Here is a 24,238-nt window from a genome sequence, read left to right on the forward strand (position 1 = left end):
AACTAGTAACACTGTTAAGCAGAAAAATGGCATCCTATAATATGTTCTTGTCAATTTCACAAATTGAACAGGCAGGCACACTGCAGCAAAAAAGCAAGGCAGGGAGGGTATCACTAACTTCAGTGTGTTCTCAAGGAGCCTGTTCGTAGACCAACACATAGCAAAACATACCTGAATATCAAAGACAAATGAAAAGGCTTCCTTTTGAGCTGCTCTGACCCAAAGGAGCCCGGGTGGGGGAAATAAATACTGTCTCTTTAAGGTTGGTTACATTTTCTCCAGGATTGAACACAGTGCAAGCATGTTGAGGCTTTCACACTCCAAGGCCTGCTACTGTACGCTTTCTTAAAGATGAGAATTGATTGGTGCTGTCCAGAAACAAAAATACTGATTGGATGAACTTGGGCCAGAATAAAAGAGAGCAGCAATTAACAGGTTCTGAGGAATGTTTTCACCGCTCCACTACACTATCTCCATCATGTTAACGGCAACCATTTTGCTGCAGCTCCGGGATCCGTTGCCATTGCTCATTGTCTTACTCTCTCCTTCGAGAGTAGCCTAACCATTTCAGTTCAACTGAAAGTTGATTTATTCTCATGTGCAATAAAACTTAAACAAAAAAAATGGGTGTCATTACATTGATCATTTCCCAATTTAGAATAACTAAAATGGTGAATTCCTAGACGGAACTTGATTGTGATGCCTCTTTGCCCGAACTGCTAAAACCAATAAACTGATATGTTGGCTAGTGTTGAAATATTATAGGCTATAAGGACATCTCACTGCACACTTATGCCAATAGATAAGCACATGGGTGTTAAAAGGAGTGTGCTGCTCACACACAGGGGATGTAAGGAGAGACCTTGAATGTACTCAGAGGAATATGAGACGTGACATGGAAGATGAAATGCTTGGTAAATTAATTACGATCATGAGAGGGGAGAAGGGTGCTGATATGGACAATGCCTGGACATTAAGGCTAATTAGATTCCATGAGAGTGTTTCCATTTAGAGGTTCAGTACCCTGGTCCGCTAACCTCTGATCTCTTTGTAGTGATGTGGGCTTTGTGGGGTCAGGGCCAAGAGACCACTTAGGTTTAGGGAGATGGAGCAAAAGCACTATGGGAGACTGATACCCAACACTGGGAGTGTCAAGGAATACTATATGGGTACTCTCTCACACACAGTAGGAAAACTCACTCGTACACATACAAAACACAACCAAGCAATCACACTCACACATACCAAAACACAACGAGCAATCAAAACAATTTACTCAATGCAATAAGATAAACTGTGTGATATGATAAACTGTAGGTGATTTCTGCCATTCATAAATACTTTTTGCCTTTTGATAAATACTTTCTTTTCACATAATACTTAAGTACAGTGCATTCGGAAAGTAATCATTCTGTTACGTTGTTGCATTATTCTAAAAGTTATTATATACATTTTTTCCTCATCAATCTACAGATACCCCACAATGACAAAGAAAAAACTGGATTTTAGAAATGATTGAAAATAAAAAACAGAATAAAAAAAGAATACCTTATCGACATAAGTATTCAGACCATTTCCTATTAGACTCGAAATTGAGCTCAGGTGAATCCTGTTTCCATTGGTCATCCTTGAGATGTTTCTACAACTTGATTGGAGTCCACCTGTGGTAAATTCAATTGATTGGACATGATTTGGAACGACACACACCTGTCCATATAAGGTCCCACAGAAGACAGTGCATGTCAGAGCAAAAACCAAGCCGTGAGGTCGAAGGAATGGTCCAAGACAGGATTGTGTGGAGGCACAGATCTGGGGAAGGGTACCAAAATAATTCTGCGACATTGAAAATCCCCAAGAACAGTGGCCTCCATCATTCTTAAACGGAAGAAGTTTGGAACCACCAATACTCTTCCTAAAGCTGGCCGCCCAGCCAAGCTGAGAAATCAGGGGAGAAGGGCCTTGTTCAGGAAGTTGACCAAAAACCCGATGGTCACTCTGACAGAGCTCCAGAGTTCCTCTCTGGAGATGGGAAAAACTTCCAGAAGGACAACAATCTCTGCAACACTCCATCAATCAGGCCTTTATGGTAAAGTGGCCAGACGGAAGCCATTCCTCAGTAAAAGACACATGACAGCCTGCTTGGAGTTACCAAAAAGACACCGAAAGGACTTTCAGACCATGAGCAACAAGATGCTCTGGTCTGAGGAAACCAAGATTGAACTCTGGCCTGAATGCCAACCATCACATCTGGAGGAAACCTTGCCATCCGTACGGTGAAGCATGGTGGTGGCATCATCATGTGGGGATGTTTTTCAGCAACAGGGTCTGGGAGACTAGTCAGGATCGAGGAAAAGATTAACGGAGTAAAGTACAGAGAGATTCTTGATGAAAACCTGCTCCAGAGCGCTCAGGACCTCAGACTGGGACGAAGGTTCACCTTCCAACAGGACAATGACCCTAAGCACACAGCCAAGACAACGCAGGAGTGGCTTTGGGACAAGTCATTGAATGTCTTTAAGTGGCCCAGCCAGAGCCTGGACTTGAACCCGATCAAACCTCTCTGGTGAGACGCCATCCAACCTGACAGAGCGTGAGAGGATCTGGAGAGAATCATTTAAGAAACAGGTGTGCCAAGCCTGTAGCGTCATACCCAACAAGATTTGAGGCTGTAATTGCTGCCAAAGGTACTTCAACAAAGTATTGAGTAAAGGGTCTGCATACTTAAGTAAATGTGACATTTCATTTTATTTATATTTATTTTTGCAAAAAAATCTAAAAACCTGTTTTTGCCTTGTCATTATGATTATGATTGTTGAGGACAAAAAACAATTACATCAATTTTAGAATAATGTTGTAATGTAACAAAATGTGGAAAAAGTCAAGGGGTCTGAATACTTTCCGAATGCAGTGTATGTCCACGCTCAAGGAACATCTTTACAAATGTTCCTTGTATGCCTCTTATTATCATCATGTTTTGATTTGATAACTGAGCATGAAGCATCAATATAATAAATCTGAGGAAGAATTTGGCTTGCTGTGAGTAAAGGTAAAGCCTATTGCAGCATACAGTAACTGGGCATTCTGAAAGTGATCAATAAAATCCATCTCCTGGTACAGAGGCCCATCACCATTACATGGCTCTGCGTTAATCTGCATTCAGCCATTTTAGTTGCATCACTCAACACACAACCAAGGCTGGGGAGACAAAAGGTGCATTGAGGAGATGAGCGATGTGTGCTATGACAGCACAGACAGGGAATGAAGGCCAGTGGTCTCATAGAGCAGCGTGACTGCATCACATCAACCTGACTGTCTCTCATCAGAGGAGGCCTGTGCTTTTTGACTGTGCTACAAATTCTAAACAAATTAGTAATAAATAATTAATTAATCAAAAGTATCTTAATAAGTTTAATAAATAAATAAATAAATAAATAAATAATAAATATTAGGTGAATAAAAATGCTGAATTTAATACCAGGTAATGATGGGTTTGGGAATGAATGACTGGTGGGTGTGTCTCATCATGATTTAGCAGTAATGTGGTTGAGCTAGCTCACTGCTTTGCCCTCTAGTCTAAACCCTAGTTTAATGGGCGCTAAGGGGCACTGAGGGGGGTGGAGACAGAGAGGCCACCGCCAGGCCTACGATTGGTTCTCTATGTGTGACTGGACGGGGCCTCACCAGAGGAGGCGCACTAGTTCCTCACCTGAGGCGGGGGGTTGGTGGGCCGAGAGACCCGGCAGGTCCAGAGAGCTGTCTGACATCACGTGCTTCAGGTCTCCACCCATGTCCGACAGCTTCATGTCCAGCTGCACTGACAGAGCGTCCTCAGAGTCCTCTTTGCCCACGCTGCTGCCCCCGATGGATGGGAGGTCTAGGGACTTAACTGAAGCCGAGTCCTCCTTGCCTCCGTGTTTGAAGGCTGACACCTTATCCACCAGGCTCTTCTCCGAGGCCCCCAGCGCCGTGCAGAACTTGGATGACTGGAAGTCGGCGAAGTCATCTGCTTCGCTCCTGAGTGACGAGAACGAGCCGCCGGCACTCTCCTTGTTGTCGTCGTACGCCAAGCCTCCCTCCAGAGACAGCTGCTTGAACACGTCGTACTTGTCAGAGCCCTGCTGGGGCAGCTGTGGAGCGATGGTGGTCTCTCCTCTCCCCTCTGCCCTGCCCTCTCCAGACCTCAACCCCTCACCCTTGGCCTCCCCCCCAGAGCTGCCGAAAGCCATGAAGTCTGCAAAGTCATCCTGAGATGCTGCCACGCCCCCTCCCAGAGCAGTGCCAATAGGAACAGCCTCAGAAGACGAGGCGGGGCCGAAGAGGGCAAAGTTGCCAAAGTCCTCAGCCCCTCCCCCAGGGGGCTTAGCCCCACCTGGTGGGAGCACTAGGGAGGGGGGCACAGAGGGGAAGGGACTGGGCTTGGTCTCAGCAGGGGTGGGGGCTGAGGGAGCCATAGAGGAGAAGAGATCCAGGTCAGCCATGTTGAGAGGGTTTTTAGGCTGAGAGAGAGAGACTGCTGGTTGTTGATGTAGATGTATCTGATTTTGTAGTTGCGGTAGAGACTGAGAGTTAGGGAAAGCAGGAGGGAAGGCTGGCTGAAACATCTTGGCCTGGTCTGGAGGGTCTAGTGGAGAGATGCTGTCGGAGGTTTTAAAGTCTGTGAAGCCATCATCCACGCTGGCAGACTTGAAATCGGCAAATCCTTCCCCTGCGAAACAAATAGAACAATTGAAGAGGATTGCAAAAGCATTTAACACAGCAGCCAGACAGGAAGGACATTGGCATGACACAGAGTAACATCAGTCGCCTCAGTTCCAGATTTTTTTAATCATTTCACAATCCTACAAGAAAGAGAGAGGCGGATTAGTTACGCCTCTGTAACATAACAGAGACGCGTGGTGAATTTCAAGCAGTGAAGAGACCTGCGCTGGGCTGTAGTCCAGAGACACACTGCTATGAAAGAACAGCAGCAGCACACAGCAGTACACAAACCAGTCTGGGCTCTCTACAGAGACACACACAACACCACAACATGCAACAGTCGTCTGTCAGTCCCTAACCGTGGGAAAGAACTCCCTACCATCTACAGACTTCCTCCCAAGTCTCAGTAGTGTTTTCGATTTTTAGAACAGCATCTTATTCCCAAACCACACATTTTACTTCAATCATGACAGGAGGGCTCTAGAAAAGCACAGCGGAAAAGTGGGTAGAGTTGTGGTTGTAGTGGCTGCTACACCTCTGCAGTAACAGAAGCAGGAAATGGTGTTCACACCACTGCTGTTTTGTGGGAGAGAGAGAACTAATGTGCTCATTATGGAGAATGAGCCTGGCAGGCAGCACACAGGAAAGGTCACTGCAATCAGACTCAGGCGGGACTTACTGGAGTCGTGAGAGCTGCTGTCCCCATCGGAAACTGTTCTAGTGAAACAGGGAACAGCAGGAAACAGACCTACATCAGGGCGACTTCTGAATGTACTGAACACTCTGGAAATGTGCGCAAGATAAAAGCACACACACTACAGAGCAAACACAGCACTCGGAAATAGTATTCTTCTTGGTACTCAGTCTCTAACCCCTTCCCATTTACACAGCTCTACATTGGTCTAAATCTAGGTAGAACACATGGCTATTTCGGTCTACCTACAAAAACAAGTCATCAAACATATTTTCTCCTCCAAGGCTGCTGTGACTTTGTGTTTGAAGGTCTGTCAGTTTCTTCCTCTAGCCATCTGTTGAGTACAGGGACCATCTCAGAGCCCAGTCCCCACTATGCACTCTCTGAGAGAAGGCTTGGGAGCTGTAGGGGTTGGCTTGGGAACTCTGTGTGTGTGTGTGACCCAGCCCAGAGCCAGGGAGGAGGGAGAGCTCTACTTACCTACTGGTTTCCTGTCACCTGGTGGCTCTAGCTGTCGGAACACACTGTATTTGTCTCCGCCAAAATCTGGGTCAAACGAGATAAACAAAACAGCTGAATGATAAATGACAGCATATCTGGCAGGCAAGAAATGTACTGTACTACAATACCACACAAAGACTATTAGGTAAGTATTCTATGACAAACAACATGAACAATGTCTATTTCCTACACATCTGTTAGTTGTGGTGGAGGATGAGCAGTGAATAGTTGAGGTGTGATGTAGGGCCAGGAGGGTGTGTACCTGAGGCAGGCTGAGAGGGCTCTGGAGGCTGCTCCACCGAGAGCTGCTTGAAGACAGCATACTTATCAGAAGATGACGAGGAGGAGCCAGAGACCGGAGTCAGAATGGCAGGAGCACTGCAGACAGACAGACAATACACCATGCTCAGTCCACAGGGGAGTCTGGGGCTGTGTCCCAAGTTGCACCCTATTGCCTATATAGTGCACTACTTATGACCAGAGTGCGCTATGTTTGTAGGAAATGTATGTAGGGAATAGTAGTGGACTATGTATGTAGGGATTTTTGGACGCAGTCTGGGGGTCAATGCTGCACCCATCTCCCCTACCTTAATCCCTTTAAGCTGCCTGAGTAGATTGGACACTTACAATGGTGAGATCTCATGGCAGTTTTACACCATACAGTCCCACAGATAAGACAGAGGGAATCAAAAGCCTGGAGGGAATGAGGGATCTCTCCTGATGCCTTGCCTTCAACTGACCATCATGTTGTTAAGAGCCATTCTACAGCTGCTGTGAGAGCCAGCTGTCTATCCTGACGATTCAGCGTGGGGTTTTTCAGTCTCCCTTTCAATTAGACAGTGATCTGATACCGGGGTGGGGGGGAGATACGCAGGAGGAAACAATTTTGTTTTTGGGGAGAGAGGAAGGGGATTGTAAAGGACTATGCCACCATGCCATTCAGACGTGAGAACCTTTATTTCCACATTCTCTTTGTTCTTTGTCTTGTAAGATAACTGGCTTTGGGCTGCCTCTTCCTGAGGGACACTCCCCACACAGGGTTTGAAAAGTAATATAAAGAAACTCATTAAGAGATGGTGAGATGCAATTGTAACGCTGGAGAGACTATTACAAGCAACTAAGAGACCATGTACTTGTTACCCACAATACCTGTATAAGATGTAGCATTCAGCTTTACTTCCATACAGAATGCATCATCTTATTTAAAGTAATATCAAACACTGATCCAGCCACTGAACTGAAGTCAGTCAGTCTGTACCGTACCTGTTCTGGTGCAGAGAAGGTGTGTTGGTGGGGAAGGTTTGCCCTGACTCCCCCTGGAATTCAGTGAAGGACTGGTCCCCTCCTCCTGCCCTGGGGGCCTCCTGGAAGTCCTGGAAGTCATCATCGTCTGCTTTCCCCTAAACACACCACCAAGACGATGGACACATGAGTGAGTAAACACAGAATGAATGAACACACTTTGGATAAAAGCGTCTACTAAATGGCATAAATTCTATAATTATACATAATGTGAAATTAAACCACATGTATCTGTATATACAGTGCCTTGCGAAAGTATTCGGCCCCCTTGAACTTTGCGACCTTTTGCCACATTTCAGGCATCAAACATAAAGATATAAAACTGTATTTTTTTGTGAAGAATCAACAACAAGTGGGACACAATCATGAAGTGGAACGACATTTATTGGATATTTCAAACTTTTTTAACAAATCAAAAACTGAAAAATTGGGCGTGCAAAATTATTCAGCCCCTTTACTTTCAGTGCAGCAAACTCTCTCCAGAAGTTCAGTGAGGATCTCTGAATGATCCAATGTTGACTTAAATGACTAATGATGATAAATACAATCCACCTGTGTGTAATCAAGTCTCCGTATAAATGCACCTGCACTGTGATAGTCTCAGAGATCCGTTAAAAGCGCAGAGAGCATCATGAAGAACAAGGAACACACCAGGCAGGTCCGAGATACTGTTGTGAAGAAGTTTAAAGCCGGATTTGGATACAAAAAGATTTCCCAAGCTTTAAACATCCCAAGGAGCACTGTGCAAGCGATAATATTGAAATGGAAGGAGTATCAGACCACTGCAAATCTACCAAGACCTGGCCGTCCCTCTAAACTTTCAGCTCATACAAGGAGAAGACTGATCAGAGATGCAGCCAAGAGGCCCATGATCACTCTGGATGAACTGCAGAGATCTACAGCTGAGGTGGGAGACTCTGTCCATAGGACAACAATCAGTCGTATATTGCACAAATCTGGCCTTTATGGAAGAGTGGCAAGAAGAAAGCCATTTCTTAAAGATATTCATTAAAAACTTTCGTTTAAAGTTTGCCACAAGCCACCTGGGAGACACACCAAACATGTGGAAGAAGGTGCTCTGGTCAGATGAAACCAAAATTGAACTTTTTGGCAACAATGCAAAACGTTATGTTTGGCGTAAAAGCAACACAGCTCATCACCCTGAACATACCATCCCCACTGTCAAACATGGTGGTGGCAGCATCATGGTTTGGGCCTGCTTTTCTTCAGCAGGGACAGGGAAGATGGTTAAAATTGATGGGAAGATGGATGGAGCCAAATACAGGACCATTCTGGAAGAAAACCTGATGGAGTCTGCAAAAGACCTGAGACTGGGACGGAGATTTGTCTTCCAACAAGACAATGATCCAAAACATAAAGCAAAATCTACAATGGAATGGTTCAAAAATAAACATATCCAGGTGTTAGAATGGCCAAGTCAAAGTCCAGACCTGAATCCAATCAAGAATCTGTGGAAAGAACTGAAAACTGCTGTTCACAAATGCTCTCCATCCAACCTCACTGAGCTCGAGCTGTTTTGCAAGGAGGAATGGGAAAAATTTTCAGTCTCTCAATGTGCAAAACTGATAGAGACATACCCCAAGCGACTTACAGCTGTAATCGCAGCAAAAGGTGGCGCTACAAAGTATTAACTTAAGGGGGCTGAATAATTTTGCACGCCCAATTTTTCAGTTTTTGATTTGTTAAAAAAGTTTGAAATATCCAATAAATGTCGTTCCACTTCATGATTGTGTGCCACTTGTTGTTGATTCTTCACAAAAAAATACAGTTTTATATCTTTATGTTTGAAGCCTGAAATGTGGCAAAAGGACGCAAAGTTCAAGGGGGCCGAATACTTTCGCAAGGCACTGTACTATGGAGAAGCTTGGTTGGCTCATTGGCTGGATGTGATACCTGCAAATGTGGGAAGTTGGTGATGAAGTTGGTGGGAAGTTGGGCAGAGGGTAGAGGAGCTCCAGGAGGAGCCCTGCCCATGACTGCTGGTGCTGGGGTAGGCATGGCCATGGACACGGGGACAGGGGGCTGAGTCATCATGGGCTGCTGGTGTTGGTGCTGCTGGGGCATGACAGTGGCCATAGCCATGGCCAGGGCAGGCAGGTTGGGCACCGGGGGAGAGGGAAACTGGCTCAGGATCTCCACATTCATGGCTGGAAGACCACTCTGCAGGGGAGGGATGAACAGGGATCAGTGGTCAGGTTCAGATAAGGCTGCGTCTCCTGAATGATGATATATTTATTTTAAATGGTATTTATGCCCCGTTTTACTCCCAAATTTCGATCTTGTATCATCGCTACAACTCCCCAACGAGATCGGGAGGCAAAAGTTGAGTCATGAGTCCTCTGAAACATGGTCCACCAAACTGCGCTGCTTAACACCCGCCCGCTTAACCCGGAAGCCAGCCACACCAATGTTTCGGAGGAAACACCATTCAACTGACGACTGAGGTCAGCCTGCAGGCGCCCGGCCCGCCACAAGGAGTCGCTAGAGTGTGATGAACCAAGTAAAACCTCCCCAGCCAAACCCTCCCCTAACTCGGACGACGCTGGGCCAATTGTGCGCCGCCGTATGGGACTCTCGATCACGGACGGTTGTGATACAGCCCGGGATTGAACCCGGGTCTGTAGTGACGCCTCTAACTCTGCAATGTAGTGCCTTAGACCGCTGCACCACTCGGGAGGCCCTGAATGATGGACTTTTAGCGTGACATCACTGAAAGTCACAGTAACTGCTTGATGCGTTAATGTCGATTTTTACATGTTAGACTTTTAGAAAGTTACATAGACAGGGGCATTAACTTTGCAAAGACACCCGTCATCATATAGTGAATAGGCAGTGCTGTCTGTAAGTGCATCATCATTTTAAAGCAGTGACACTGGAAAATTGAGATTTTCCATTCATCCAACCCAATCATCTATTATAATTGCATTCCATCCAGCAGGAGCCAGACAGATGTTTTTCTGAAATAAATCATTCATTAGTCAAGTTCCATTTTAACAGCCATCAATGGCGGCGGCTTCCCAATCTTTTTCATCATTGTACAAAGGATGCAACTCATGCCGGCGCTCCCTCAAGACTCGTACATAACAGAATAAGTGATATTATTCTCGCTGTGGCAGGTGGCGGTGGCGTGCAGAGTGAGTTGTGCAGTGCAGAGGATTGTCAGTCTCTCAGGGGTGCTGGTGAGCGACAGGGCCGGGCCAGGCCGAGGGAGATAAGAGGTCTGCTGTCACACTAGGCTGAGAAGAGACTCAGTCACTTTCACCTGGCTGCCTGAGCTCAGTCATACCACCACCACCACCCTCCCAGGGCCCAGAGCTGAGATTCAGCACAGTCACTCACTATCAGTCTCCCTTTCACATGTCTGGGGTGACTGACTGTAAGACGGTTCTTAGAAGATCAACTGCACACATAATAATATGCAGTAGGCCTAACTACAGAAGGTGGGTAAGGTGCTATGAAACATAATATTAGGGACTTTACTTCACGTGAAGAAAAGATCACAGTGACGGTGAAGGATGACTTTGTGTCCCCAATGACAGAACAGATCCTCAAATCTTTCTGTTGTTAATAACTCTGACCCTTTAAAAAATGTAAGGTGATGCAAATGCCTACCTGTGCCACACCAATCAGAGCCAGGACTGTGTAGAGCTCCTCCTTGGTCAGCATGCCAGGTGTGGTGCGATTGGCTGAGGCCCAGATCTGGCCCAGTGCTTCCCTGGGCAGGCCTGAGGACATCAGGATGGGGTAGAGCTTGGCTGTGTCGATGCCCCCCGGAGTCATGGTGAACTGCAGGACCTTTTTGAACATCTCTGGAAGGGAGAAAGAGAAGGCATAGCAACAGGTCAATCATATTACAGAAAGACTGGGTAGAACTAGGAAGTTTTCTCTGACTCAATGGAGAAGGCGTTGGACAGGATCTGAGTAGACACCATAGACATAATGCATCATTGGCAGAAACCTGTTCCAAAACGTAGGTGTTTACCTGGGATGAGGCTGTCGTTGTAGAGCCAGCCTGGTACCATGGGCTGAGGGTACCCACCAACACCTGCTGTCAGCAACACAGGGACAGTTAGGTTAGGAGCTGAAGTAGAGACTTAGGGCTGGGTGTACTACCTGCTCTGCATCTCACCAGACCAGAGCCTGCCTGTATACTATTCTCCACCTTCTGGAGATCTGAGTGGAAATGTAATGCTGCACTGCACTGATTCACTAAGGACACATCCAAAATGGCACTCTGATGCACTACCTTTAACCCATATGGATCTGGTCAAAAGGAGTGCACTATAACGGGAATAGGGTGCCATTTGGGATTCCACACCCTAAGCTTCATACAACTATTCATGTGTCCTTGTACCAGAACCAACTACTCCGACAGCTCCTGAGGGGGAAGAGAAGGTTGGATTTGGGTTTTCAAACAAATAAATGAGCCTCTCTCTTTAATTCATAGTGACATTGATCTAAATATTCTGTGTAATCATGAGGTCATTTTTTCATGAATGTACTAAGGTGGAGTTACTGATTCAGCAGGTGTAAAAGCAGCTCCTAAAACACACTGAATAAGGTGCATTCAGAGAGGAAGATGCCTTAATGGATGCATTAGACTAGTACGTCGAAATGACAAATGTTGACTCAAGCAGCTACTTGGCTACATCATCCCCTCATCAGACCAGCTCAATCATCTCAGACACTTAAATAACTCTATCACAGTTCACCCAGTCTCTGATGAGGAGCCTCTACATTGTCTTGGATGACAGACAGCAAGCGACTGAGGAAAAAGACCAACAAACGAAACCAAATAGACAGCAGCAGAGTAGCAGAGTGGCATGCAGAATAAGAATGAGGCCCCAGGTCTAAACCCAGGGGACCCCAGTAGGAACGGGTCAATCCAAGCGTAGCATCTCATCCGTGTTAAACCTAAACAGTCAGCAGCATGCGCCAGTCTCTCTATGACTGCATCAAATGACACCCATTACCTACAGGGCCCTATGGTCAAAAGTAGTACACTATATAGAAAACGGGGGGCCATTTGGGACACAGCCAGAGCGAGAGAGGTTCGTCTGCAGGAAAGTGATCCCCAGTAGAAGAACAGACAGAGAATTATTTAGTCAGCAGGCAGGTATTCCTCCAGGGGATCTCCACATTGTGCAGGCTAGCGTGAGACAGGCCTAATGAGATCTGGATGGAGAAGAGACCCAGCAGAACGATTCCTCAGCTATATAGGAGTCCCGAAGCAGTTACCCAAGGAGGCAGAGATGGGACACTCTAGTCCTTATGAGTGACTCATACAAAACAGGATCAATTACATCAAAAGCGTTTAGGCTTTGCCAAACCAATCTGTGAGCCCAGAGGTGGTTAGTAGGATTTCCATTACAGATTGAAAAATCAAGAGAAGTAACGGGGTTAGAAACAGTAAAATCACATTTTCTGAAGTCTTATCAGTCAACGTTGAAGTGTTTGCTGAAAAATAAGAGAGGAATCGGGGGCATTCGGCATTCGGCCAGCTTGAGTGGAGAGTGAAAAAATAGATAGGCCCCATGCTCTGCGTTGACTGTGTTAATACTGCAGTGAACGAAGGCAGAGAGAGAGACTGTTAAGAAATTGTTTATTTTCTCACCACCGTCACTACTGGTTTGGGGAGGACGGGTGTCGGCTTGCGGTGAGGGGGCTGTGGGCCCCTGTGCTGGTGCCTCTGGTTGTGGTGTTTCTATAGTGAAGGCAGAACTCAGGTCCCCAGGAGCCTCAGCCCAGTTCCGGGCCTTGGTGCTGGAGTGAAACTGGGCCGAGACTGTAGCTCTGTAAGGGGCCAGGGTCCTCTGGGACTTAAAGCTAACCTGGGCCTTCTTTTGAGCCGTTAAATCACACGAGGAGAACAGTTTCTCTTCCAGGGACGGGCCTAGAGAGGTGGGTGAGGAGGAACATAGCTGCTTGATATCCCAACCATTCATACTGCCTGTTTCTTAGTTATATTGAATTTAGATTTCACAGAAACTGACCATCATTGCTTTACAGCTGTCATTCAGTGTGCAAATTTAAACTCAGGGACACTGTAAGAGTGTAGAACTGTAGTGCATCAGCAGCTTCACACATTACATGACAAATATGTTCAACTTTGCACCTAGGTGGAGCTTCTGGCCGCTTACTGAATGCTACAGATAGGCTAGCCTATCAGTTTCTAGGTCGATGGCACTAGCAGCATATCAAAGAGCTAGAGTAGGGGAGTCAAATTCAATTTGCCCCGGGGGCCCGCATTCGGTCTTCAGCGAGGTCCACAGGGCCGCACTGAAAATGTGTTATAATTTGCAAAAAATAGTCCTCTATCCATCGTTTTTTGAATTTTCGATGCTCTCTGACAGTCTAGCTTTCATTTTTAGTGATTATTAGCGAGCAGGACACAGACAAGAAACTGTATGAATGTAGGTTCATTATCATTTCTACAGTGTTTCAATTTGGTTTCAGTCATTTTAAAATATGTTTTATAATAACCACCTGCAGGCCGGATTGGACCCCTTGCGGGCCGGATCCGGCCGTATGTTTGACCATTTTTTTGCTACAGTATGTATCTACCACCTAATTGGCTTATTATAGATGGGAGACAAGTAGGTCATTAACTCCTTAAAGGATTGGAGACAGACGTGTGCGTACCAGCTCTCAGCTGGCATGTGTCCTCTGTAGGCCTTCTCCGTACAGAGAACACAGGGAATGATCGAGGAGATTACAAGGCAGGGGACACAAAGAGCCCGGCTGCATCTCAAAGAGAACCCTCTTCCGCTGCCTATTCCACTAGGGAATAGGGTGCCATTTGGGATGCTGCCTAAGTCTCCTGTCCTCCTGGTGTGTTTACTGTCTGTCAGAGTCTTCCATCTCTTCCTCACTGGCTTATCAGGGCATCTGCCAGCCAGAGTGAGCACTAACAGTCCCAGCCCATACTGGATGGTACAAATACATGAGCCACTGGGAGTATTTTACTAAATGTCAGTAACACAGAACTGGTTGTTGGGTACGGCACTCACATGGTTTACTTTCTATTGTGCATTAACTTAAAGGCTTAAGTAATCTGACCATCTGTCGTACCGTCTGTATGCTTACACACAGTAAACTGACTACAAGCCGAGTCTGACGCTAGAGGGTTTTCAACACCACGATGCGGTACGGCCTATCGTCGCATCAGCAGCACTGGTGATAACTTCCAAACTGTGTTATTGGTTGATTATGAACACTGACTTATGAGGTTGATGCAAACAAAAAAACTGTTACCTTGAAATGCAGATTGAGAGCTGGAGTTTCCAGTAGAGTGTTGGGTGGCAGTAGGAATGGACACAGAGGCAGGGAGGGACTGGGAGAAGGATCTCTGACCAGGACCTGGGTCTAAAGACTGGGGATGGGCCTGGGAGGAGGGGGGGAAGGAGGATCTCTGACCAGGACCTGGGTCTAAAGACTGGGGATGGACCTGGAAGGAGGGGGGGGAGGAGGTTCTCTGACTACGAACTGGGTCTAAAGACTGGGGATGGACCTGGGAGGAGGAGGGGAAGAGGGAGGAGGAGGAAGGGAAGGAGGAAGAGGCATCTACGGGCCCCTGCATAAAGTCACTAAACTCGTCATCATCAAAAGCAGGGGGGGGGGAGTGAGAGGTGACAGAAGAGTGGGATGGCGATGAGTCTGTAAAAATGGAGGAAGACAACACAGGCTACGATGACGGGAGGTGGACACAGTGCACAGTGCTATAGCAGTGACACATAAAGGCTATTTGGTGCAGGATCAGAAAACGTACCATGGATTCTTAAGCAAATTACTGTTGAATATGTTCATCATATGAATGAATAAATATGATAATGTCCATAGTTAATATGAACTAAGGACGTCAGATCAATTAATACTAAATAAATACGGTGGTTAGTTTGATGTTTGCTAAAAGACATATTTTTGTAATGCACAAGATAAGGACAGTGAGACACACAGTAGGTCAAGTTGAAGATCTAAAACAAAGTGAAACGTGACAGAGAAACAGAAGATTATGTTGCTCTCTTAGTATGCTAGAATCTTTGTGAGACACAGAGGCAGATACAAGCTGCTCTGTCCTTTGCAACAACTGCTGTCACATAGGTAGGTTGATAGCCAGCCTGTTTGTCTGTCTGCCTGTCTCGTCTGTCTGTCTGTCTGTCTGCCTACACCCCAGAGGCAGCCTTATCAATCTCGGGGGAGGCTGTTCAGTCAGGCAGCAGGGGAGTGGAGCTGTGTCCTGACTCCTGGAAGACAGATACGGAGGAAACACAGAGTGAAGGACAATGACTGTACTGATGAGTGTACCTGGCTTCTTGGGGTGTGAGGATGGCGTGGGGTGCATCTTAGCGTCTCTGCTGAACCCGTCCAGGTTGCCTTTGATGGCCTCCAGCGCGTCGTCCCGACTCGCCCCCATCTGTCCCTGTGGATGGGAAAAAGCAGGGCTCAGGAGGGGAGTGTATCTAGAATGACAGCATTGAAGCATCCTAAATTGCGCCCCATGTGTCTTTATCACACTGTGGGAACTAGGCAGGACTGAGGCAGCAGCCAGGCATGATGATGATGTGGCTCACCTTGGGTTTGACGCTGCTCAGCAGCCTCAGCTTCTGTTTCTGCTCCTCAAACTGCCTCCTCTTCCTGTCCTCCTCCAGCATCCGCTGCTGCTGCTCCAGACGCTTCCTACACAACATAACACACAGAGAGCATACAGCTAACACACACACTGACCACATAGACAGACAGAACAACATGTAGAGAGAAAGAGAGACTCTTACTGGTGTTCCTCAGCCATCTGTTTCTGCATGTCGGCAGTGTACTGGGGCCCGGGACCCCTCATGCCCATGAACTGCGGCTGGCCCATGAACTGCATCCCAGGGGCCTGCATCCCCATGGCCATCCCACCCTGCACAGAACACACACGCACGCACACAAAGCGGAGGTCTCGTTAGCATTCATAGCATTCCTTTCATGCATTATTATCACAGTGCAATGTCAGGAAACCAATGCCTTTCTAAGTTGTTTTAACACAGAAATCACTACATAAGCACGATTAGACTGGAAATAATGTGTGCTATTAACAATATGCAACACAGAGGTCCTAACATTTCAGCAGTGAATGGAGGAAAAGTTGTCATTTGATAAAAGAAAGAGCAAAGAGACAGAAATAAAGGCAGGGGATTTGGTGAGGATGAGGCAATGCCCTGCAAAGTGCTCCTTCTTCTAAATGTTTAGCCTGAATGAAAGAGAGATAAAGGCAGAGGATTTGGTGAGGATGAGGCAATGCCCTGCAAAGTGCTCCTTCTTCTAAATGTCTAGCCTGAATGAGAGCGGTAGCTTGAGGCAGTCTGCTCTCTTATAAAGAGCAGCATTACAGGAGAGATTGTCTTGCCCTTCTTCTTCTTTTGGCTTATTTAATACCTCAGAGGACCAAAGAGACAGCAATGTAAAACAGAATACCTTTCACTCTAGGGTAATGAAAGGAATATGTTGTGGCCATTGCATTCAAATACACACACCCGTGCACGCACACACAACACACCTGCATAGGCATGGCACCAGGAGGCATCTGGACTCCGAAGTTCATTCCCATCATCCCTTGCATGTTGGGCTGCATTTGGACTTGGACCATACCAGGGAAACCCTGCTGTTGTTGTTGCTGCTGTATGGGCATCATGCCTGGATGAAAACACACCACACATGTACAGTCAACCACAAGCACTACAAAAGGCTACACTGACAAAGGTCTGTTGCAAACCATAAAGATTGCATGTAGTAACTAAAGCGTGAACATGTACTGTCAAGGAGGACAATATAAGTAGAGTTGGCCCAACTGGAATGGAGTGTGTTATTGGACATAGACTAGATGTACATTGTGCAGTGAATTATTATTGCAAACACATTTCCTGGACAGGGAAGAGTAAACAGAAGCTCAGCAACAACCCAATCTGTTTTGCCTGTGTGAGTGGAGTGCTGTAACAGCTCAGAGCAAAACAGAGGAGTACTAGGGAATAGAACTAGAGAGAGTGTGTTTGTTTGCACAGATGCTCTGGCTGACAGTCCTCCTGGAGCCTCCACATGATTTACCATATAACGCCCCAACCAGGCTGAATAATGGGTTATGGATCATCCAAACAAAGTGCTGCATGCATTCTGATGCGTATTGAAACATCTAAGGACCCCTAACACAGCCACTGACACAAGTGTGTGTGTGTGTGTGTGTGTGTGTGTGTGTGTGTGTGTGTGTGTGTGTGTGTGTGTGTGTGTGTGTGTGTGTGTGTGCGTGTGCGTGCGTTTTATGTTTTTGCACGATATTCCAAATGCCTGTATCGCAAGAAGAGGTTCTATGATTTTTCGTGTTTATAAGCTTGTTCTCATGTTGTATTTTTAGTCTCCTCTCTTTCACTCCGCTGTGTGCACATTCCCCATTTACACCAGAGATCTGTATAGCTTTTCAAATTATATGCTTTTTATGTCTCAACTACTCAAATTGTGCAATGAGCAGACACTACTAAAACGAGATGATCAATGAAAATTGATTCTGGAAAATGAATGCTCAGGTTGTCGCAACGCGGCATTGGAACCACGTACCGCTAGCAGCATTTTAGCCAACGACTGTTATACTATCTGTCTAGTCTGTGTTTTATAGATGTGCAATAAGCATAACACAGAAATAAGGTAGACCAGTTGATTTCAACATCTGAACAAAGTGGAAAGGCTAGCATGCTGTTCAAACAGTTGGAGACAGACAGAAGGGTGAGTTCATAACAATTCCACTGTTCAACTTTGTTAGCTTGCAAATAGATTCAAGTTGGCTAAACTTGAAATATAAAGATTAGCTGGCTCATCACTAGCACGAGGGCTTGAGAGGTTGTTGATGAGACCTGTGTTCATTCTCTATAGGCTAATACCTGCTACAAGAAGTCAGTCATTATTGGTCAATACGCATTGTGTATATTCTAGTTAAATTTGTAACCAAAAATTGCATTTTCATAGACAGACTTGAAAGCCAGAAAAGTGATTATTGCAACAAAAAGCAAGTTAAACTATTTAAATCAAATAAATGTAATTATTAGAGGGTCTTATGGTTGTGGAAGGATTATATTTAGTCCTGAATTCATTAGAGTATTGCTGACTGTTTTAAATGCAGTGTATTTTACCTTTAAATTGTACAACAATGCTTACTTAGAGACAAAAATGATTTTGTAAATCAAGATATATCTTGTGAATTGCCCAGCCCTAGTTTGTTTATGAAGAGTGTCATTGTAAACTCAACAAACACCCTATACATAACACAGCTACAACATAAGCTACATGATACCAGAGAGTTGTCATGGGTAATGACCAACGCTTAGTATTGTTAAGTCATCAAGGTCAATTCCAGAGCTTACTATCACAATGTGAGATGATCAAATATCCCAATTACCTAATAAACTATTATTAAACTACTATTATAAACAGATAGGCCCTAGGTTTAAGTCCTATGTATTGTATTTGACTGATGTTGTTGTTGATAGCGCAGACTGCACCTCTGAACTGACTTTACTCTGATAAACATCATTATGAGTTATTGATTAGGCCTATTTACTGAATCCAAAAACGTCTCAAGAAACCAGGGCACATAAGAGAGTAAAGTGCCCGGGGAGATTTGGAAAAGTAGCGCTGACTGACAGGACGCGTCACAAATGGCACACTATTCCCTATATAGTGCACTACTGGTCAAAAGTACTGCACTAAATAGGGAATAGGGTGCCATGTGGGACGTAGCGTGCAGGATGACTCACCTTGTGGCGGTCCCAGGCCCCCTCCAACAGGATAAATAAAACTGCAGGAGGGAAGGAAAAACACAGGTCAATAACACAGCTAGAGACTAGCCTAAAGGGAAGACTAATGGAGAACATTTAGCCTGAAATCATTCAACTCTCTCACAATAGGCTATCGCATAAAAGTAGGAAAGATTGGACTAGTCATCAAAAACCATTCAGCAAATGGATCATTATCAGTTCACACCAATAATTTGTCAGACTTTAAACAATGTGACACAATAGCTATCATTTTAACAAAGGAGTCATCATTCACATCACAAAGAATTAGCAAAACTGGAGATAAAACAATAAACATGCTGTATGGTGATGTGGCAATACCTAGCCTCCCTTTTTCTGTTCCGTCTTTATATTTTGGACACTTTTCTGTTCGGTTAGGCAGCCTGGACTTGAATCCAGTGTGGCCCTTATTGTTCTAGCTCACTGCTTTCCAGGGAATGCATGAATAAATATTGCATTGACCGCGAACACTAAACCTGACAGGCAGGAAGAAAAATCTATCCAATAACCCTTTGCTGTTGCTCGGAAGAACATTTATCGATCAGGGAATGAGCTCCTCTGAAAACAGTCGTTCTGGAATGCTTCTCCAAGCATATCCATGCTCTGTCATTTCCCATAGTGGTAAAGTAATAACAGCTAGACAAAGATTTTAATGGAATGCACGTCAGTGGTCGTTTCATGTGCCGTAATTGATGGAGAATCTGTCTAGATCGGGACACGGCAGGGAAATGGAGACAAGAGCAGGAATCTATAGAAACGTATTTATCTATAGAAACACAAAAGATAGACTAGATTCTAAGAACAGACCGTGTCAGAGAACTAGGTAAGAGAGAGGGATAACGAGTCAACAAGGCCAGCTTGGAACTTTGATGCAGTCTGCTTCTTGTCTGACTCCTCCTCTCACTAGCTCTATGGTCCTACTGATGCTGGAGGAGAAAAGAGATGGATGAGGATGCAAGCAGTCAGCTTTAGTCTACCTGCTGCCCATCATAACACCTGAACATCCAGAGAGACTACTAATACCCAGGTAAGCCCACTAGCCCAGTCCATCCTACAGAGCAGTACACTGGACCTTAGAGCTTCACTTTACAACTGCCATTTCAGGCAAATCCATCAATCCATCCAGATAGCACTTGCAAGCTGTTTTTTATCCATCTTGTCAAAATAATCCTTTCCCAGAGGTATCAAAATGCCATACGAGACAAAAAACTATGTTTTTCTATTTTAGGATGCCAGAATCATATAATTATAATTTGAAAAGAAAACAGTATTCCTTTGTTTACAAATTGAATAATACAATGCATTAACAATACCAGGATCCTTTCCCATAACCTGAGCTTGATGTGGAGTGAGACATTCTGGCTCACATCTGTTCTCCCTCAGATTTAGCCTGTAGCTTTACAGAGCTTTCATAGCAGTGCTATGCTACGCAACCACAGCAAATGAAACCCCCTGGAACAACAGTGCAGATTAACCCAGAATGAGATCAGCAGTGCCAGTGATACCAGCTGTGGGCTCTGTATAGGCCATTGCATTGTACAAGGCCTGTGTTCATTGATACAACCAACATTGTTGGGCTAATATAAGGCTTGGGCCGTGTCACATGCATAAAGGTGCTTCTACCACAGTAACTAGCCTACCAGATCCATGTGTATCATTAGACCTAACGTGCTTTCTCCTTTTCACTCTGGTAACGAATTTAAACAAAAGTACTGATCTTTTAACATCAATGAACTCCTCATATGAGCCTTAAATGATGTAATGCATCCATCTACTGCAATGTGCACTGACTGCACTGCAACCTAATGTAAACCATACTTCTGCAAGTCTTTCACTCTTTTGGCATTTTGGACATAATGAATAAATAAAGTGCATACTGAAAGTCTGGAAGCACCAGCACCAGTCATGTACCCTCCCAAAGACTGATTAAACAGCTCGGCTTTAATATGATACTTAACTATGAACCTATTAAATAACACTTAACCCTGTCTTGAGCAATTCATCCGAGTACAATTTCTCAGTCTCACCCATCAAAGCACTTTAACTGAAGATGAATGCTACACATAGCTGAGCTTTTCCCACAAGCTCAACACAACTCCAAACTGTAGCTAGTACCTGTTGCTACAGTACAGCTCTCCTATCGCAACTCCCTATAGGCCTCATTTAGATGTTTTACTTAACCTTTTTGGGATAGGGGGCAGCACATCACTTTTGGATGAATAGCGTGCCCAGAGTGAACTGCCTCCTACTCTGTCCCAGATGCTAATATATGCATATTATTATTAGTATTGGATAGAAAACACTCTGAAGTTTCTAAAACTGTCTGAATGATGTCTGTGAGTATAACAGAACTCATATGGCAGGCAAAAACCTGAGAAAAATCCAACCAGGAAGTGATACATCTAAGGTTTGTAGTCTTTCAAAGCTTTGCCTACCAAGTACACATTGAGATATGGATGATGTCAACTGTCTTTTGAAATTTGAATGAGGATTCTACTATAAAGGAGGGGCTCATGAGACCTGTTTGAGTCTGGCATAGTGCCTCGGTCTCATGGCGCGCGCTCCTGACAGAGTTACCTCGTGTTCCTGTGCATTTTCTGAAGACAGGAATTCTCCGGGTTGGAACATTATTGATGTTTTATGTTAAAAACATCCTAACGATTGATTCCATACATCGTTTGACATGTTTCTAAAGGACTGTAGTGGAACTTTTTGAGTTTTTGTCTGGATGAAATGCTCGCGCCTCATGAAGATGGATTACTGGGCTGAACACGCTAACAACAAGTGGCTATTTGGACATAAATAATGGAACTTCATGGAACACATCAGTCATTTATTGTCGAACTGGGATTCCTGGGAGTGCCTTCTGATGAAGATCATCAAAGGTAAGTGAATATTTATGGTGTTGTTTCTAACTTTGTTGATTCCAAAATGGTGGCTTTTACTCTGGCTGTTTTGGGTTCTGAGCGCCGTTCTCAGATTATAACGTTTTTTTGAAATCTGACACAGCGGTTGCATTAAGGAAAAGTCTAGCTTTAATTCTGTGAATAACACTAGTATCTTTTAGCAATGTTTATTATGAGTATTTCTGCTAAAATCACTGGATGTTTTAGAATCAAAACATTACTGCACATAACACGCCAATGTAAACAGAGATTTTTGGATATAAATATGCACATTATCGAACAAAACATACATGTATTGTGTAACATGATGTCCTATGACTGTCATCTGATGAAGATCATCAAAGGCTAGTGATTAATTTGATCTATATTTCTGCTTTTTGTGACTCCTATCTTTGGCTGGGAAAATGGCTGTGTGTTTTTGTGACTTGCCTCTGACCTAACATAATCGTTTGTTGTGCTTTAGCTGTAAAGCATTTTTGGATGCGATGGGTAGATTAACAAGATGTTTATCTTTAATTTGCTGTATAGGACTTGTTAATGTGTGAAAGTTACATATTTCTAAAACATATTTTTGAATTTCGCACACTGCCTTTTCAGCGGAATGTTGTCAAGCGCTAGAAAGGTTAATTAACATTTATTTAACTAGGCAAGTCAGTTAAGAACAAAATCTTATTTACAATGACGGCTTACCCCAGCCAAACACAGGCCAATTGTATGCCACCCTATGGGACTCCCAATCACGGCCAGTTGTTACTGGATTAGAACCAGGAACCAGTCTGTCGTGACGCCTCTAGCACTGAGATGCAGTGCCTTAGACAGCTGCGCCACTCGGGAGCCCAAAGCAGAGTGCTAGTCCCATGTTGTGAGACTTTCTGGTCAAAAGTAGTGCATTACATAGGTAATAGGGTGCCATTTGTGACACATCCTCAGAGTGCTATGCCAGGCAGCAGGGCCCGTGAAGAGTAGACTCACGCCTCTGGCTACTGTTGACAGCCTGGGATCAGGATGTTTCTCATTAATTTCAGGCTAGGTTGCCAGCACAGCGCCTGCCTGCCTGCCTGCTCCCCGTCCCTGGTTCAGTGTGTAACATTGTCATCAAGTAGTATGTCCACCACATCGCAGAGCCTTCACCACACACTAACACAGTCACACACACCCAGCAGAGCTATGCATAGCTAGCCCCGGTCACGTTCGCTGATCTGAGACCACTAGCCAGCCCGCTGGGTGTAGACAGCTTACTAATAGAGAAGGGGGAGAGGCCTGAATAATACCAATAGAACCAGAAAAACATTATTCTCTACAGATCTTAGCTTTCAATATAGATGAGTTCAGTTGGGAGTTTCTACAGCTGCTCAGCACTCTAAATCAGCACTTCACCTATATCTGACCCCCACCAATGGTCTTAAAGTACACCAATGCCAGGACAAGAAATGTCTCCAGAACGTTTGTTAGTCAGAGACAAACATCACCTGTTATTTTCAATGAGACCATATATGAGATAGGCTACTCTTGCCAATCTAATCTGTAGGCCCAGCCTAATCTAAAGCTATTTGGTTTCCCCAGCATCAGTATCCGTATCACCTGGCTGGTCGGGTCCATAGGCACGTTGCAGGCAGACATTCATTATTCACACCGCTCAGCTCAGGCCCAAGCTGCTGATGAAAAAGTCATGAGGATAGCCTTTTCAAGTCTAATGTAGGACGAGCTGCTGCTTCACCAATATCAACAGGCTCATGCAGGACTGAAGACTTTACTAAATATTCACCATTTCTCATAGACCTCTACATCAATCGCTAAAAACTGAGAGGAGATTTAAAGCAAAGGCTTTATTTCACTACAGCAGCTCAGGTTTAACACGATAACCGCCTGGCCTTTCAGCCTATAAGTACCCACTAGAGAAAGTTGAGAACGTTGCCGGCCATCCTCTTTAGCATAATCATCAGATTCACATCAACCCACAAGGTGCGCAAACATAAGCACCTAGACTTGATAAACAGCACATAAACCATTGTAAAGCATGAATTGCATTAATAAATACTTGTGGAAATATATCGATGTAAAAATATAACAATTCAAAAAAACATTAGCCTAAAGTACATTTTCGACATATTAATATTCTAACAGTCTAATAAATACATTTCATATAATGCTATCGGAAGAATAAGAATTTGGTTGTTCATGAAGGTCTTAGGTCACATTAGAAAACTAAAAAACTATTATTTCAAAAGAACATAATAGCATTTTCATTCGTTTATGTTACTTTAGGCTCTAAGAAAAAAACGAAAAACCACTAGTTCAAG

At 44.7% G+C, this 24,238-nt stretch overlaps 1 protein-coding gene across 12 annotated transcripts in view; it reads right to left on the minus strand.

Annotated features, from left to right (window-relative positions):
* Positions 1–24,238, minus strand: part of LOC110503920 (synergin gamma) — a 43,541-nt gene that overhangs the window by 15,263 nt on the left and 4,040 nt on the right. For 4 of the 12 annotated variants that reach the window (XM_021582557.2, XM_021582554.2, XM_021582553.2 and 1 more), the window contains exons 2-16: positions 18,994–19,034; positions 16,752–16,888; positions 15,988–16,115; positions 15,787–15,892; positions 15,521–15,635; positions 14,471–14,872; positions 12,831–13,109; positions 11,199–11,264; positions 10,829–11,025; positions 9,110–9,376; positions 7,157–7,293; positions 6,156–6,271; positions 5,873–5,938; positions 5,378–5,410; positions 3,707–4,705 (exon numbers count right to left, since the gene is read on the minus strand). In XM_021582557.2, the coding sequence (XP_021438232.2) occupies positions 3,707–4,705; positions 5,378–5,410; positions 5,873–5,938; positions 6,156–6,271; positions 7,157–7,293; positions 9,110–9,376; positions 10,829–11,025; positions 11,199–11,264; positions 12,831–13,109; positions 14,471–14,872; positions 15,521–15,635; positions 15,787–15,892; positions 15,988–16,115; positions 16,752–16,888; positions 18,994–19,034 (3,089 nt within the window). The remainder of the gene's footprint in view (positions 1–3,706; positions 4,706–5,377; positions 5,411–5,872; positions 5,939–6,155; positions 6,272–7,156; positions 7,294–9,109; positions 9,377–10,828; positions 11,026–11,198; positions 11,265–12,830; positions 13,110–14,470; positions 14,873–15,520; positions 15,636–15,786; positions 15,893–15,987; positions 16,116–16,751; positions 16,889–18,993; positions 19,035–24,238) is intronic. The other 8 variants (XM_021582566.2, XM_021582564.2, XM_021582555.2 and 5 more) reach the window with 7 other exon arrangements.

The sequence above is a fragment of the Oncorhynchus mykiss genome, chromosome 24 (assembly GCF_013265735.2).
Source record: "Oncorhynchus mykiss isolate Arlee chromosome 24, USDA_OmykA_1.1, whole genome shotgun sequence".
Lineage (NCBI taxonomy): Eukaryota > Metazoa > Chordata > Actinopteri > Salmoniformes > Salmonidae > Oncorhynchus > Oncorhynchus mykiss.